Raw genomic sequence first — 16,109 nt, forward strand, 5'->3', positions numbered from 1 at the left:
TTTTGATACTGTTGCACATGGAAGACTGCTGCACAAATTGGAGCAGTGTGACATTGGAGGCAAATTGCTGCTGTGGATAAAGGGGTGGCTGAGGGGGAGAAGACAGAGAGTGGTAATCAATGGACACTGCTCATAATGGACTAATGTTATTAGTGGAGTCCCTCAGGGCTCAGTGTTGGGTCCATTGTTTTTTGTATTTATAAATGATATTGATGATGGTATATCAAGCTTAATGTCGAAGTTTGCAGACGATACAAAGGTCGGCAGGGTTGTCAAGGACACTACTGACACTATGCTGCTGCAACAGGATCTGGAAAGGTTGAGCAGATGGGCTGAGAGGTGGCAAATGAGGTTTAACATTGACACATGTAAAGTACTACACATGGGAAACAGCAACCCCAGAGCAACGTATCAACTCTGTGGTACTACACTGACAGTGGTAGAGAATGAAAGGGACCTGGGGGTGGTTGTGCAGGCAGATATGAAGTTCTCTGAGCAGTGCAGACGGGCTGCAAGAGTAGCTCATGGTGTATTGTCAATGATATATATGAATTTTTCTAGCAGGGATAAGGAGGTGATTATTCCCTTGTATAAGGCAATGGTCAGGCCACACCTAGAGTACTGTACACAGGTCTGGAGGCCTCATTTCAAGAAGGATGTAGAGCTGCTGGAACGAGTACAGAGAAGAGCAACGATATTAGTGAATGGAACAAAGGGTTGCTCTTACGAAGAAAGGCTTAAGTTTTGCAAATTGCAGTGTCTGGAGACTAGGCACCAGCGAGGTGATCTGATAGAGGTGTATAAAGCATTGAATGGTTTGAGCATGCTCAATGCTGATGGGATTCTTCCTCTCGCTCAGAATAATCACCTGCGATGGCATAAATTCAAATTGAGGAAAGACAGATGTAGGATAGACGTGCGGAAATTTGCCTTTAGCCAGCGAGTGGTTGGTTGGTGGAACAGACTTCCATCCCTTGTCGTGGAAGTTGATAGCCTAAATAAGTTTAAGGCTCAGCTGGACAGGTATTTTGAACAAACAGAGGGGTGAAGTGGAAGTGGTTTTTTTTTTTTTTTTGGCTGATGCTGCATAAGCTTGCTTTCTTGCATCAAATGCCTCTACTAATGCTAATGCTAATTACATGTACACCAATGCTAGGAGTTTGGTAAATAAATTTGATGAATTTGGGGTATTGCTCAAACCATCAAAGGCGGATATTGTTGGGATATCAGACGTGGTGTCATACAGATATAACTAATGCAAAACTGGAATTTGGAGATAGGATAGACAGGATAGGAAGGAAGGAAGGGTTATGCTATTAGTTAAGAAACACATAAAATCCAAGGAAGTGAAGCCAGTCGACATTTCTGGACAGTGCAGTGTAGAGTCAGTTTGGTGTGACATAAGCATTGGGAGATCAAAATTGAGAGTCGGAGTGTGCTATAGGCCTAATGACTCTGATGAGTATAAGAAGACACTGTACAGGGAAATAGAGTGAGCCAGTAAATAAGAGATTCTTATAATGGGGGATTTTAATTTCCCAGATATTGACTGAAATGTGTGTGTTGTTTTCTAAATCAGCATGTTTGGGAGGAAACTAGAGGGAGCAATACTCTTGATTTGATTATCAGTAGTGATTCTTCATGCATTAAGAATCTGCAGATACAGGAACCATTAGGTGCCAGTGATCACAGTGTGCTGAAGTGGGATTTACTCAAGGAGGTAACTACCAGCAGGGGTAAAGGGAAGGGTTATTGCTTTCGTAAAGGCAACTACGATGGTGTAAGACAGTATTTAAATTCTATACAGTGGGACCAACTGATGATGTTACCAACATCAAACTCAAAATGAGAAGCATTCAAAGAACTTATCTTGGAAGCTACCAGGCTTTACATACCAACCAAGAAATATTGTACAAGGTTCAGGCCTAAATGGATGTCAGATGAAGTAATGAGACATATGGCAGAGAAGAAAAATGCATGGGATACATATAAATTAACATGAGACACAGAAGCCTAATATATATATAAGTTGATCTGTAACCAAGTTACAAAGGAGATTAGGCAGGCAAAGGCAGATTACGAGAAATCTTTGGCAAGGGATGCAAAGAAAAACAGTAAGGAGTTCTTTACTTATGTAAACTTTTGAAGGAAGGGGTTGAATCAGATTGGTCCACTTGATATCGATGGTTCAACTGTTCATGATCCTGCTGAGGTAGCTAACAAACTAAATCAATATTTTGCCTCTGCATTCACACATGTGGAGTTATTCAGGAACGGGAATGCCATAGATGAAGTAAACACTGGCAGTGAGCTAGATGATCTTGTAATAATTGAGAGTAAAGTGGAGGAGAAATGGTTGAAGATAAATACAAGAAATGCACCTGGGGTGGATGAGATCTATCCAGTTATATTAAAGGAGGCAGCAAAGGAAGTAAGCCATCTGTTAGCCATAATTATGAGAGCTTCCTTGGACTCAGGGGAGGTACCCACAGACTGGAGATGTGCAAATGTAACCCCAATTCACAAAGGAGGATCAAAGGCTGACACAAGTAATTATAGACCTGTGAGTTTAACTTCTGTTCCAGGACAATTAATGGAAGCACTGGTTAAAAAAAGCACTGCAGGATCATCTTGACAAGAATTCAGTTATAGCTCAGACACAGCATGGTTTTGTTAAGGGAAGGTCTTGCCTGACCAATTTGATTGGATACTATGATGTAGTCACAAAAGAATTGGATGCAGGGAATTACTTTCATATTATATATTTGGATCTTAGAAAGTCTTTTGATACTGTTGCACGTGGAAGGCTGCTGCACAAATTGGAGCACTGTGGCATTGGTGGCAAATTGTTGCTATGGATAAAAGGATGGTTGAGTGGCAGAAGACAGAGAGTGGTAATTAATGGACACTGCTCATCGTGGACTAATGTTATTAGTGGAGTCCCTCAGGGTTCAGTGTTGGGTCCATTGTTGTTTTCTGTATTTATAAATAATATTGATGATGGTATATCAAGCTTAATGTCCAAGTTTTCAGACGATACAAAGGTTGGCAGGGTTGTTAAGGACGCAACTGACGCTATGGTGCTGCAACAGGATCTGGAAAGGTTGAGCAGATGGGCTGAGAAGTGCAAATGAAGTTTAACATTGACAAATGTAAAGTACTACATATGGGAAACAGCAACCCTAAAGCAACGTATCAACTCTGTGGTACTTCACTGACAGTGGTAGAGAATGAAAAGGACCTGGCGATAATTGTGCAGGCAGATATGAAGTTCTCTGAGCAATGCAGATGGGCTGGAAGAGTAGCTCATGGTGTCTTATCAATGATATACAGGAATTTTTCTAGCAGGGATAGGGAGGTGATTATTCCCTTTTATAAGGCAACGGTCAGGCCGCACCTTGAGTACTGTATACAGGGCTGGAGGCCTCATTTCAAGAAGGATGTAGAGCTGCTGGAACGAGTACAGAGAAGGGCAACAAGGTTAGTGAAAGGAACGAAGGGTTGCTCTTACGAAGTAAGGCTTAAGTTTTGCAAATTACAGTGTCTGGAGACTAGCCACTGGCGAGGTGATCTGATAGAGGTTTTTTTTTTTTTTTTGATGAAAACCCCAAACACGAAAGGTATCAAAACCTATAGTACTTAGTACCGTGCATGGGTTGAAGGAGAAGTATGGGGGGAGGGGGTGTACATAGCTTTGAATGGTTTGAGCATGGTCAGTGCTGATGGGATATTGCCTCTTGCTCAGAATAATCACCTGAGAGGGCATAAATTCAAATTGAGGAAAGACAGATGTAGGATAGATGTGCGGAAATTTCCCTTTAGCCAGCGGGTAGACTTCCATCCCTTGTTGTGGAAGTTGATAGCCTAAATAAATTTAAGGCTCAGCTGGACAGGTATTTCGAACGAACGGAGGGGTGAAGTGGAAGGGTTTTTTTTTTTTTTTTTTGGCTGATGCTGCATAAGCTTGCTTTCTTGCATCATATGCCTCTACTAATGCTAATGCTCAGTGGCAGGAACAGTTGTAGTCTTTTGATCAAAGATGTATTGTAGGATTATGGGCTCACATCTGGTGAGTTTGGGCTTGGCACACCCAGGATCCTGAGCTGGATGTCATCATTCATTCTTCTCTTTCTTGGTGATTCCTTCTACCTCTCTCTCTCTCTCTCCCTCTCTCTGGGTAACTCGGTAATTTTTTTTTGGCTAGTGCAGCATAAGCCTCAGGCTTCCTTGCACCATATAGCTTATAATAATAATAAAATGTATCACAACATGGCTTTGTAAGAAAAATGTTGTTTGATAAACTATTATAACATGGTCCCTAAGTAGTTGAATACAAAAACTAATTTTCCATTATACTTTGGCAAAGTTATTAAGATGGAACACATTGAACCACACCCAGGCATATCACATTTTCAGCACTGCAAAATCAGTAGCTTTTTTTATGATGAAGGTGGTGGTATAACTGCACCAGGTGTAAGATGAAGGAAAAAAATGACCTTGGTTTAATAGAGAAACATTGTGCTAGTGTCCGGTGTTTCTCTATTAACCCATGATGATATGCTGCTGGTCAATAGGACCTTTTGACTTGGTAGGTTACTAACAGAATCAACATATTATTATTACTTGGGCCTTTTCATGTTGAAGGGAAGGGTAGCATTTTCTTATTTGTTTCTGAGTGCTTAAAAAGTCTTAACACAGTCCTGGGAAGAGTTACCACTCTCAAGCAATCAATGGTTATCAAAGATGCCTTGCCTAGGGGAAATTGAAAACATCTTTAATAAGTGTGACAATTGTTATGTGACCTTAATATCTCTTATTGAATTTGAATTCTGTTTCCATTATTATATTCAGAACACACGTTGCAAGATCTTCCACATGCATTGACAGAGGAAAGCACATCTGCCTTATGCGTGCGAACCAGACATCTCAAAGTAGCACATCCAGTAAATACTATTGTTGCCTATTTACTAATTTATTATTCATGCAGATCAAGGTACGTACAAAGTAAGTATAGATGTCTGACTTGCACTTTTGTACAACATACTCATGCTGCTAATAGGCATATAAAATACTATATTTTAAATGATAAAATTGTATTTTATTCGTGGAAGCAATGATAGAAGAAATGAAGAAGCACTCATCTTTTCTTGGTTCAAGATGTACACGATATCAAGAAATATAATTTTTTCCTTAACTCTGTAGGCAATCTCAGAAATGACATTTTCCAAAACCTTGGCTTCTCACTACTTTGCTTATTGTCCTCTGTACCTGCAAAGGATTGGAAGGCCTCACGTACCGAGATTAACCATTGGAGCTGTGATTCTGTTAGAGAAGGTACCGTGGGTGTGGAAGGAAGTGCTGATGTCTGGGTGGTCAACAGGCTTGGATTTGTCTGCCTGACAGTAAGGAAAGTGTCATAGGCCATCTTGCAGGAGTTTCCCAAGTGTTCAGGCTATGGAGCTTATAGCTGTAGAAAAACATGTTCACTTTGTCCTTGAGTTCCTGTAGTGCTAATGCTTAGTTACTTTTATTAGAGACAAAATTATATGTGACTTTTGGGGGAACCACTGTGTGAAGTAAGTCAGGGAAGAGTGAGTGTTTTTGTGGAATTTTGAAGTTTAAAAATGAAAACTGTATGTAAATGCTTTTAACTGCCTAGCAGATATTCAAAAATTTGATAACAGTAGCAGGCAATCAGATTTTTTTGAGAAAAGGGCAAGAAATAATTTAAAATGGGAAACTTTAAAAACGTATTCTTAATTCTGACATTTATTGTATAATAAGGCCAAAAAAAGCATTATTAAAACTCCATCCTTGTTATTAAAAAAAAAAAAAATATATATATATATATTTTTTTTAACAACCTCTTCGTACATGCCTCTTTGTACTGTGGTTTTGGATGTACTGTAGGTATGAACATGTCCTTTAAAACGAATTATGAAAAAAAGTAGTGTGTTCAAAGAACTAAGCAATTTCATATTGAACACTGGAAAAAGTGAATATTGTACATACACGTAGTTCTCGACTTTACGAGTTAATTTATTCCTAGCGCATGCTCATAAAGCGAAAACTCGTAAAGCGGGAATTTATTTCATAAGACATAGCTAATTAGACAGTTAGCATAACATAAGACAGTTAGCTAATTAATTTGTTTAAACAATGATTTGATTGATTTATCGAAAGAAATGAAAACGTAGCCTGTAAAATCAAGCAAATTATAATAATAGAGAAATTATTTACGGCTTACAAATGTTAAAGAATGTTTTTTCTTCATCATCATAGACTAAATGCACACTTGTTGATCACTCATTATTGGCTTGGCACTTGTTGGTTTGTTGCACAAGGAGTCGTTTTCTTCAGAAATGCTTCAAGAGGTGTTTGTTTCCAAGATAATCTTCTCTTTCAATTATAAATTTAATGATTTTTTTTTTTTTTTTATGAAAACCCCAAACACGAAGGTATCAAAACCTATAGTACTTAGTACCGTGCATGGGTTAAAGGAGAAGTATGGGGGGGTGGGGGATGCCGGAAACTTTGCTCTAGAGACTAAACATGGGTTTCACCACTTCAAGCCTCCAATAAGCAAAGTGGTGGTATTTGCATGTATGTATAAGCATTTTTTAACTGCACACACAAATTGCAACTAACACAATTCGCGCGGAGTAACAAGTTTATGAAGCTTAAAAAAAAAAAAGGAAGGAAGAAAAGATTCTGAATTTTATTTATTTTTTTTATACAATCAAAGATTTTAGTAAAGGGAGAGACACATTTCACCGTAATAATGTAAAAACCTACACAATTGCAGTTATTGGTATTATCGCAAATGCAGTAAGATCGAGTTTACTACCCGTTTATAATTGCTTGCAGTAACAGAAAAGCCCAGTAAACCGGAAAGTGCAAATTGTTTTTATTGTTTAATGATCGTAACTTCCAGAAATGTGCTTTAGAAAAATATCACAAAGGCATTTAAAATTGATTCTTATAACGGAACATATGATAACAATGAAAATGCAGTGCATTTTAATGATTTCAATTGGTAACTAATACAATTTACAAACCCTGCTCATGACCTTTTATACGGCCTTAAGGTCATGCTCGTGACCTTAAAAATGACATTTTAGAGAGATAAATAGCTTAGTTATACAGCAAAAATTTTAACTTCCGAGATCTTGAAACGAATTACCAAAAAACAATGAGGTTCTCATTACGATATTTTAACGATACGATGGTGTCTCTGGGATGGATTAATATCGTAAAGCTGGGTACACCTGTATTGTATAGCTATGCACGTGGTTTGAAATGCTGTATTTATGAATGTTTAACATTTATTTTTTGCAATTAAAGTTCATATTTTCGATTTTGTTGATACTTGGGGAAAAAAAAAAACCTTGTAAACCCGAGAACTCGTAAAGCGAGAACTGCCTGTACTCGTATCCACTGTACATCCTATTAGCATATTTCCAGGAGGGGAAATGAGCTAAAAATTGACCGTATATTCACTTTGATGTATTCAATTGCAGAGTAATTTTTGTAAACAACAGGACTCATTGGAGACTAATTACTGTAGACACCCAGTTTCTCCCCTCAGCTGGAGATACAATAAAAGAGTATATCAGTGGAACATTAATTACAAACAGCTACCTCCGGAGGGGAATATGGCTACTGTTCATCAATTGCATTACTTTAGTTATGAAGTAAATTTTTGAAAACCACAGCCCTTGATACCCTTTCTTTGACTAGAAGTTACCCTTAGGATAGCAAAAACTGCTAAGGACTAAACTAGACAAAAATATATATGAAGTGACAAGTGATTTATGGAGAAATCACATGACTTCACTATGATAGGCTGGACAGTGGTTTTCATTTAGTTTTATCAAAATACTGCAAATTGTAGAGCATCAGAAATAAATACACAGCAAAATTAGTAAACAAGGTGGACTGAAGTAATGTCCACCAAAAGAAAAAATTATACAATTGAAGAAAAGTTAAAGATTATAAAAAGGGTTTAGAGTGGTGAAACAGAATGCAGTATATTTTGTGAGTACAGAATTCCAGAAGGAATGACCGTAGAAGATGAAGTAGGCTTACAAAGAAAGAAAGAAAGAAAACTAGACTTTGTGAAAACAGTGATGTGGACCAATGCTTTTACAAGTGGTTTCTACAGAAGCATAGTGAAGGAGTACCGATAAATGGGGTAATTTTGAAAGCACAGGCACTTAAAATTTCATAAGCGCTATTTGGCAGAGATGACACATTTAAAGCTTCTGAATGGTGGCTTTGGAGATGGAAGGCTCATCATGTAATATCTGCCCCAGGTTAGTCTTGTAAGTGAATCTGCATTAGGTGACATTACAGCAGCAGAAGCATTTCCTGAATTTCTGCATAATGTGATTCAAGATGGTGAATTCACTGATGAACAGTTGTGATTTTTTTTTTTTTTTATCTTGTGATGTAAGCAATACAGAAGGAACCAGTTTTTTCCTGCTTCCTTTGTGTATTGTGGCTGTGAGGTCCAACTGGATAGTGCAGCACCATTGTGATTCGAACCCGCGACCTTTGGGTTGCCAGGCAGGCACTTTACCCACCCGGCTAGCCTGATCAGCCACAGTTGTGATGTTAAAAATATATTGGAAAAGATGAGATCACTAATAATAACCTATAACTTTGATTTGGCAACATTTTAGCAAATAACCTGGCTGCTTGGATTCAGGTGGATGCAGAAGCAAAGTTCCAGTTGCACATTACCTGAACAAGAAAGAAATTGAAGCCTCTGTGGATAGTGGAAAGATGATTGATAAACAGAAGGCCAGTGACATAGGCAGTGACTCAGAAAATAATGTCAATGACTCATGTAAGGTGAAAGCACCAGAAATTAACAAAATGCTTGAAAACATTGAGGTGATGGCATATTCAAAATGATAGTGAACATCTTCATTTATTGCATCTGACTGCTACTAAAAATTATGTTCTTAAAAAAAAAAAAAAAAAAACACACTGTTATCAGTTCTGGCAAATTAAATTACATGACTGTTTCAGAAAGGATGCATAAAATTAAGTCCATAACAGCATAGTGTATTAGTAGAAAGTAAAGGGAAGGACATAACCTTTAATGCATTGTCTTTTAGTCTGCATACTTATAAAGCATTAGTAAATAAAGTATATTTATGTTTAAAAAAAACTGGGAGAAAAAATGGTAAAATTCTTTCGGCTATAATGCGCTTCACTTCTAACACTGGTATTAAAGTTGTCACCTGACACTCGCATTATATGGAGGTTTCACTATTTCCTGACAGTCAAAAAATTTGGTTAGTACGGTGGGTGAAAAAAAAAGGAAACTAAATCTCTGTGGAAAGTTACCATAACAAGTTTTTATGACGTATGGTGGTGTATGGAATTCATGGCTAAACTAAATTCATACCGATGTAGTTCTAATTGGTATATGAATTTATAAGTTTGCTGTTTTTGGTATCTAACCCTCTAGCTAGCACACTCACTAAGTGTGCTAGCTAGAGGGTTAGATATTAATTTGCTCTTATTTTTACTTGAAAATAAGAGCAAGTTGACTTAAGTTCACATAAGAGTGTGGTTATTATCAAAATCAAAAGTTTCTATATTTTTCCCAGTTGTTTGCTGTCTTCTAATTTCTTTTTTTTTTTTTTTTTGTTTTAGTAATATATTTTTAATTCTGTAATATCTTATTTTTATTCAGGAATATCATTTTCATCTATATATATATATAACCTGATTTAATTACTCCAATTTCTGGATCTGAATTTGAGAATTTTTTTTTCAGTTCATATAAGCACATTTCAGGCAACTAAGTCTAAGGAGTGCAGTCCTGCTCTCATTTTTATGTTTCCATCTATTATTAATTGTATTTACTAATGGACACTAACTTATGTTTAGTACTGGGAAGAGCCCATACATGAAAACAGTAAATATACACATATACTAATGAAAGTTTTAAAGTCACTGCATAGTGTGGTTTCATGGCAGACTTTATTGTTGGACCATTCTTCTTTGAAGGTAGAGATTGAATATTGAGAGAACTAAATGGATTGAATGGTACTGTATATTGATGCTGTGCTAGTGCAATCTAAGATGTGTGCTACTTTTGCAGTGTCCATCACCTGTTGAATGCAATGCCTCCTTGATGTTGAAGAGAAACATGGTAAAGCCACATAATAAAATGACTAGAATGACAATTGGTGATAAAACCTGAAATTCTTGTATCCCTGAACAAGATGTTTCTAACAACCTATTGTTCAGGTTGCATATACACTTACTGACCAAAAAATTAGAAACCTTTATTTAGTATCTAGTAGGGCCACCTTTTGCCTGAATTACAGTTCATTCACATTGTGGCATGGATTCCACTAGATGTCTGAGGTAGTCTAGCTCCAGATTTGATAATTCTTTTATCACAATATCTGTCAGTAGCTATATTGTGGTAAGTAGAGAACTGCATAGCCAGATTGCCCTTTACAACATATCCCAGACATTTTAATTAGCTTCAGATCGAATAGACAGCCAAGGTAGATGTTGGGAATTTTGGGAGCGTTCTTCAAGCCATTCAGATGGAATTTTTGCATGGTAGATAATTGTCTTGAAAGAATCCATTGCAATCTGGATAAAAATTGAAGCACTGCAGAGTGAAGTTGGTCTGATACAAGAAAGATATTCATGGGAGGTAACATGACCTTCTAATGATATGAGCGGTGAATGATGAAGGTGGTCCAATTCCACAAAAAAAAAATGTTCATTGGAGGTGATACCTTCTAATGGTATGAGCAGTCCTAGTCTGTACCAACCGAACATACCCTATACCATGATAGTGGTAAAGGGTATGTTTGGTTGGTATAGGGTATGTTCACTTGAGTGGTGGACACAAAATGGTCTACATGCATGGCTTCCCAATTTTCATGCTACGCTTTCACCCCTACTATTGGTGCAAAAAAGTGTAAATTGAGATCGGACCATATGATCTTTTCCCACTGTTCCACAGTCCAGCCTTATTGGCTTCACCAATCCAGTTGAATTTTTCGATCCTTTGCAGAAAGAGTGGCTTTTGTGTAGGCATATGACTACCAGGTCCCAAATTCTTCAACTCCTGCTGCATAGCTTGGTTGGAAATAGGTCTTTCTTTGCCTAAATTGAAATTTTCAGTCTGCTGAATACTAGACCTTTTCACAATTCATTTTAATTTCCTGCAGTCTTGTTCTTGGTGTACTGATGTTCGGCCACATTTCTTCCTTTTATAGCTACAGTCTCCTTTCATCCTCCACTCATTGTATAGTTTTGAGATCGCTGCTTTTGACAAACTAGTAATGCCTTTGTTTCCTTAGTTGTGGCTTCTGCTAGGTGTGCTCCAACAATAGCACCTTTCTGAAAATCGGAAAGATTACCTGCCTTCCCCACGGTCAGATTGATTAAGAAGCTCTAGTTCTTTTATCACAATATCTATCAGTAGCTATATTGTGGTAAGTAGAGAACTGCATAGCCAGATTGCCCTTTACAACATATCCCAGACATTTTAATTTTTAGGAAAGTGTACAATATTTATTTGATGAAAAAGAACCTGTGGTAATACCATGTGATAACTTGCATTTGCGTACCATACATTTAAATATCTGTTGATGCCAATTGCAGGGCAAAAAAATTAGAAACCTTAGGAAAAGTTTCTAAATTTTTGGCCAATGATTGTTTAACTATTGAAATATTCAACCACGAAATGGCTAAGTTTCTGTAAAATCACCTTGTATATTAACTTCCTAATATCATATAATTAATTGTGTTTTTTTTTTTTTTTTTTTTACTTTTTCAGATAAAAACAAGCTTGATTCACCATATGATTTAAACAAACAGAGTAGCCTTCCACTTGGCAGAACAACTTATCAAAATACATTGGAAGGGCAAAAAAATCATGCAGTTAATAGGATTGACACAAAAAATAAAATAGATGTTTCAAGGAATGACAGCAACCGGTGTAGCCAAGATGTTATTCAGAGGAATTTTTCTCATATTGCCCACTTGAAAAAAATTAATCGGCATTCTACTAAGCCAGATGGCGAACTTGGTTCCACTGACTTTGAATATAGAAAAACCAGTGTTTTTAAAAATGCAGATCATTGTATTGCAGGTAGGTTGATCCCATCTGCCACTCCGAATGCCTGCACTAATTTATTTAATTGTGTAGAAAAGAAAATAAGCAAGGGCAGTGGGCAAACTACAGATTGTCAGAGGCAGTCGTACGTTCAATCAACTGTCAGTACCTCAACTGAAGCACTTAATAGAACAGTAAGTTGCACAGATAGTGGAGTAGACAGCAGTGGTGAATCGGATATCACCAGTTTATCTGCTTTAAGTGAAAGCAATAGATTTTTGAGTTTCCAGGTAATTACTTTTTTTCACTCAATTAGTAACTATATTGTATCTTGACCCATCAGCAGATGGGTCAAGATGCATTATACAACCTTGCTAGTTTGTCTTGTGTTTTAGTGGTGTATTTAGCAAAGTTAAAATACAAAGGTTACTCAAACAAAAACTGCAAAAGTTAAATAAAAGTTTTATTTCACAGACAACAAGGAAATTGTGCATGTCAGTCTTCAGTATAGTCCCTGTTACATTTAGCACTCTTCCTTCAACACTGCACCAGTGTCTGAATTCCTTGAGAGAAATTTTGTGGTTTGGCGTTGAAGCCATTTGTGCACTGCTGTCTTAACCTCTTCATCTGATGAGAAGTGATGTCCTCTTAGTACATTTTTTAGTGGGCAAAAAAGGTAACAATCACATGGACCTAAGCCTGGTGAATATGCAGGATTAGGTAGTACCTCAAACTTTATCTTTTGTCGGATTCACTGTAGAGGTGACTTCGTAGTCAGGTGGGCAAGAGCAGCAGTGCATAGTACATGCTTCCTGATTAGATCGGGGTTCGAGCCCGTGACCACCAAATATGGAGGATGCCGAAAGGTCAGGGAATGACCACCGCATATCCCCGGAGCAATATGGCCTTAGTTGCTAATGCTCCTAAAAAAAAAAAAAAATTGCTGTAGAATGGACATTATCGTGCTTCAGACATACATAGAAGACAGCAAAACTGATGTTATTCCTTTTGAATTGCTGGCTTTAAAGTGGTTCAGTAGCATGTTACAGCATTTGAAACGCTTCACTGTTTCACCTCTCACCAGATAATGTTTCAGAATTGCTTTGTGATGCCAGAATATAGTGATTAACACTTTCCTGGCTGATGCTTGGTTACATATTTTCTTTGGTGGATCTGGGCCTGTGTGGTGCCATTCTGAACTTGCACATTTGCTTTCTGGTGTATAATAGTGTTCTCAGAATTTATCTCTGGTCACTGTGTTCTAAGGTGTCTCCTTTGTGCTATACCATCCAGGAAGCATGCTCTGCTTTAAAAACTCATACAGTCATTATACAGTAGACCCCCACTTTATGATTGGTTCACTTTTTGATGGACTCTCATAATGAAATATCATTCACTATATGATATATAGTAAGCATTGGTCATTGTGATCATGTTTGCAAATTAAATTTTAATTCTATTAAATGGCGATTCTAATAAGTGAAAATTGGAGGAATATTATCCACAGGTTATAAAAGTAAAGATATAAAGCACAAATTTACACTTTATTGCCTTACCAATTAACAAAATTAAATGATACGAGAAAATCGGAAGAATATTTTCCATGGGTTAGCAAAATAAAAATAAATTTACACTTGTGTACATAGCTTAATTAATACATACCGTAATATGTACATATTATCTAATTGATATTTCTGTTCATTGACATTTTTATTTGTATTTTTTGGGTTGTAAAATTTAAAACAGTAAAAAAAAGATAAGCAATCAATAACAAAGAACACAGCACTAACAAATTGTAACTAACACGATACATATTGTAACTAACACGATATGTGCAAATGAGACAGAGAAACAAGTTTACAAAGCTTAAAAAAATAGGAATGAAGAGAAGATTCTGAAAATTTATTTGTTTTTTGTATGATCGAAGATTTCATAATGTAAAAAACCCCAGAATTCCAGCTATCGGTATTATCACAAATGCAATATGATCAGGTTTACTACCCGTTTATAACTGATTGCATTAACAAAAAATCCCAATAAATGGAAAACTGCAAATTGTTTTTATTGCTTTATGGTAGTGACCTATAGAAATGTGCTTCAAACAAAAATATCACAAAGGGGTTTGAAAATGATTCTTATAACTGAACATATGATAACAATGAAAGTGTGGTGCATTTTAATGATTTGAATTGTTTTTTTTTTAAATTCGAGTCTATAAAGTGGCTACAGGAACTTTATGCCTACAAGGGCAAAGTAAAAGGTCTACCCTTCTTGTAGGGTTGTTCAGTCCAACGCTCGTTTCCGGTGTTGGAGATCGTTCTATGGCCAGGGTTTGGGCAGCCCTGGTTGTGGTGGATCCTCTAATTACCATAACTAGAGTTAATGAATTATGTTCGACTCATGCGGCCTGTGTGTGTGTGTGTGTTTGGAGGGTTGCTTTGGGCAAATTTTCTTTGTTTCTGTTTACTTTCAATGTTCTCAGTCTCATCAGTCAGTAGATCCCTATATAAATTATGTTGAGATGGTTCTCAGTAAACTTGCTGGTAAGAGAATTGTCTTCATGGCTGATGCTAATGTCTTCTTTATTCTCTGGCATTGTGTGTGGCTTCGAATCCTAAAGGAGATATCCTGGAGGAATTCATTCTGGCCAAAAATCTTACCGTGTGGAACTCCCATGACAAGCCTCCTATGTTTGTTTCTGCCTCAGGTCATTCAAGTATTGACATTACTTTTTCTAATTGTGCTTTTGGACAAAATATTGTAAAGTGGAAGGTTTTTGTTGGGTGGACTGGCAGTGACCACAATCTTATTTCTTTTGAACTTAGTTTTGTTAAGAATCTGCGAGGTGTTTTGCTGAATTTTCCTTGCTTTAAAACCAAAAATGTAAACTGGCACGATTTTAATAAGAAGTTGTTGGAATGTTTTCCACCTAATGTTATTTCTCACCTTGCTGATTTGGATTTGTCTGTTCAGTTAAATCAGATTATGAGTTTTCTGTCTATTGTATTTAGCTTGAATTTTGCTAGGAGTAATAGACGTCCTAATTCGGTGCCCTGTGGTCGGCTAATTTATCCATTTTGAGATGTAATATGAACAGTGCGCAGTGCTCTTTTTAAAGAGCTAGAAGGTCTCATAGACCGGTTATTGAGACTCAGTGTCTCTATGAGCTTTATAAGGAAGATAGATGTACTTATTTTAATTCCATCTATAGAGAGAAGTGTGCCTCCTGGGAGCATCTTGTGGAGCAATCTGTAAATCTGGAACCCTGCGGCTTTGTCTACAAGTTGGTTGCGGAGAAGGTTCACCTGGGTGAAAATTTCTCTACTATTCTTAATTCTGATGGTCAGGAATCCCTGGCTTGGTCTGATTCCATGAATGTAATACTTGATGAGTTAATCAGGCAGGATTCCTCTATTCCTGAAAGTGATGCTCAAAATGTGCTCAGATTGCGACATCTGACTTATGTTGGTAATTGTTCTGAAGATCAATTCTCCCCTGCTGAAATTGATTCAGCTATTTTTTCTATGTGAGATGGAAAGTGTCCTGGCCTGGATTTAATGGAAGTGTCGGTTTTAAAGCATTTCTGGAAGTGTTGTCCTCAGGTCCTTGTTGTACCCTTTAATAAATGTCTTGCGGTTGGTCAGTTTCCCAGTTTGTGGAAGCAGGCCAACCTAAATATTTTTATCAAGAATCCTGAATAGCCTGTGAACCTTGCCTCCTCTTACAGACCCATTGCGCTTCTTTCGGTACTTGGCAAGGTGTTGGAGAAGCCTATCGTCTCTAAATTTTTGACTTGTTATCTTGGTAAAGGTCTATGGTCTTCTTACCAGTTCCGTTTTTGTAAAGGCTGCTCTACAGTTGATGCTATCGGGCATACCATGTGTGCAGTTTCTGACTGTCATTCTAAATATGTTCTTGGCCTCCTTGTGGACTTCAAAGGGGCCTTTGACACCGTGCCACCGTTTGGTGGCATAGTGTCCTGGCGAGGTTCTGGGAGCCTGAGGTT

General features: G+C 37.3%; 1 protein-coding gene across 3 annotated transcripts in view; it reads left to right on the top strand.

Moving 5' to 3' along the window:
• Positions 1-16,109, top strand: part of LOC150091666 (terminal uridylyltransferase 4-like) — a 604,054-nt gene that overhangs the window by 104,477 nt on the left and 483,468 nt on the right. For 2 of the 3 annotated variants that reach the window (XM_090376273.1, XM_090376276.1), the window contains one exon: positions 11,825-12,393. In XM_090376273.1, the coding sequence (XP_090232399.1) occupies positions 11,825-12,393 (569 nt within the window). Of the gene's footprint in view, positions 1-11,824; positions 12,394-16,109 lie in introns of those variants that run through there. The other variant, XM_090376282.1, reaches the window with a different exon arrangement.

Source organism: Mastigoproctus giganteus, chromosome 1, assembly GCF_048544385.1.
Source record: "Mastigoproctus giganteus isolate SK-2022 chromosome 1, ASM4854438v1, whole genome shotgun sequence".
In the NCBI taxonomy this organism is placed as follows: domain Eukaryota; kingdom Metazoa; phylum Arthropoda; class Arachnida; order Uropygi; family Thelyphonidae; genus Mastigoproctus; species Mastigoproctus giganteus.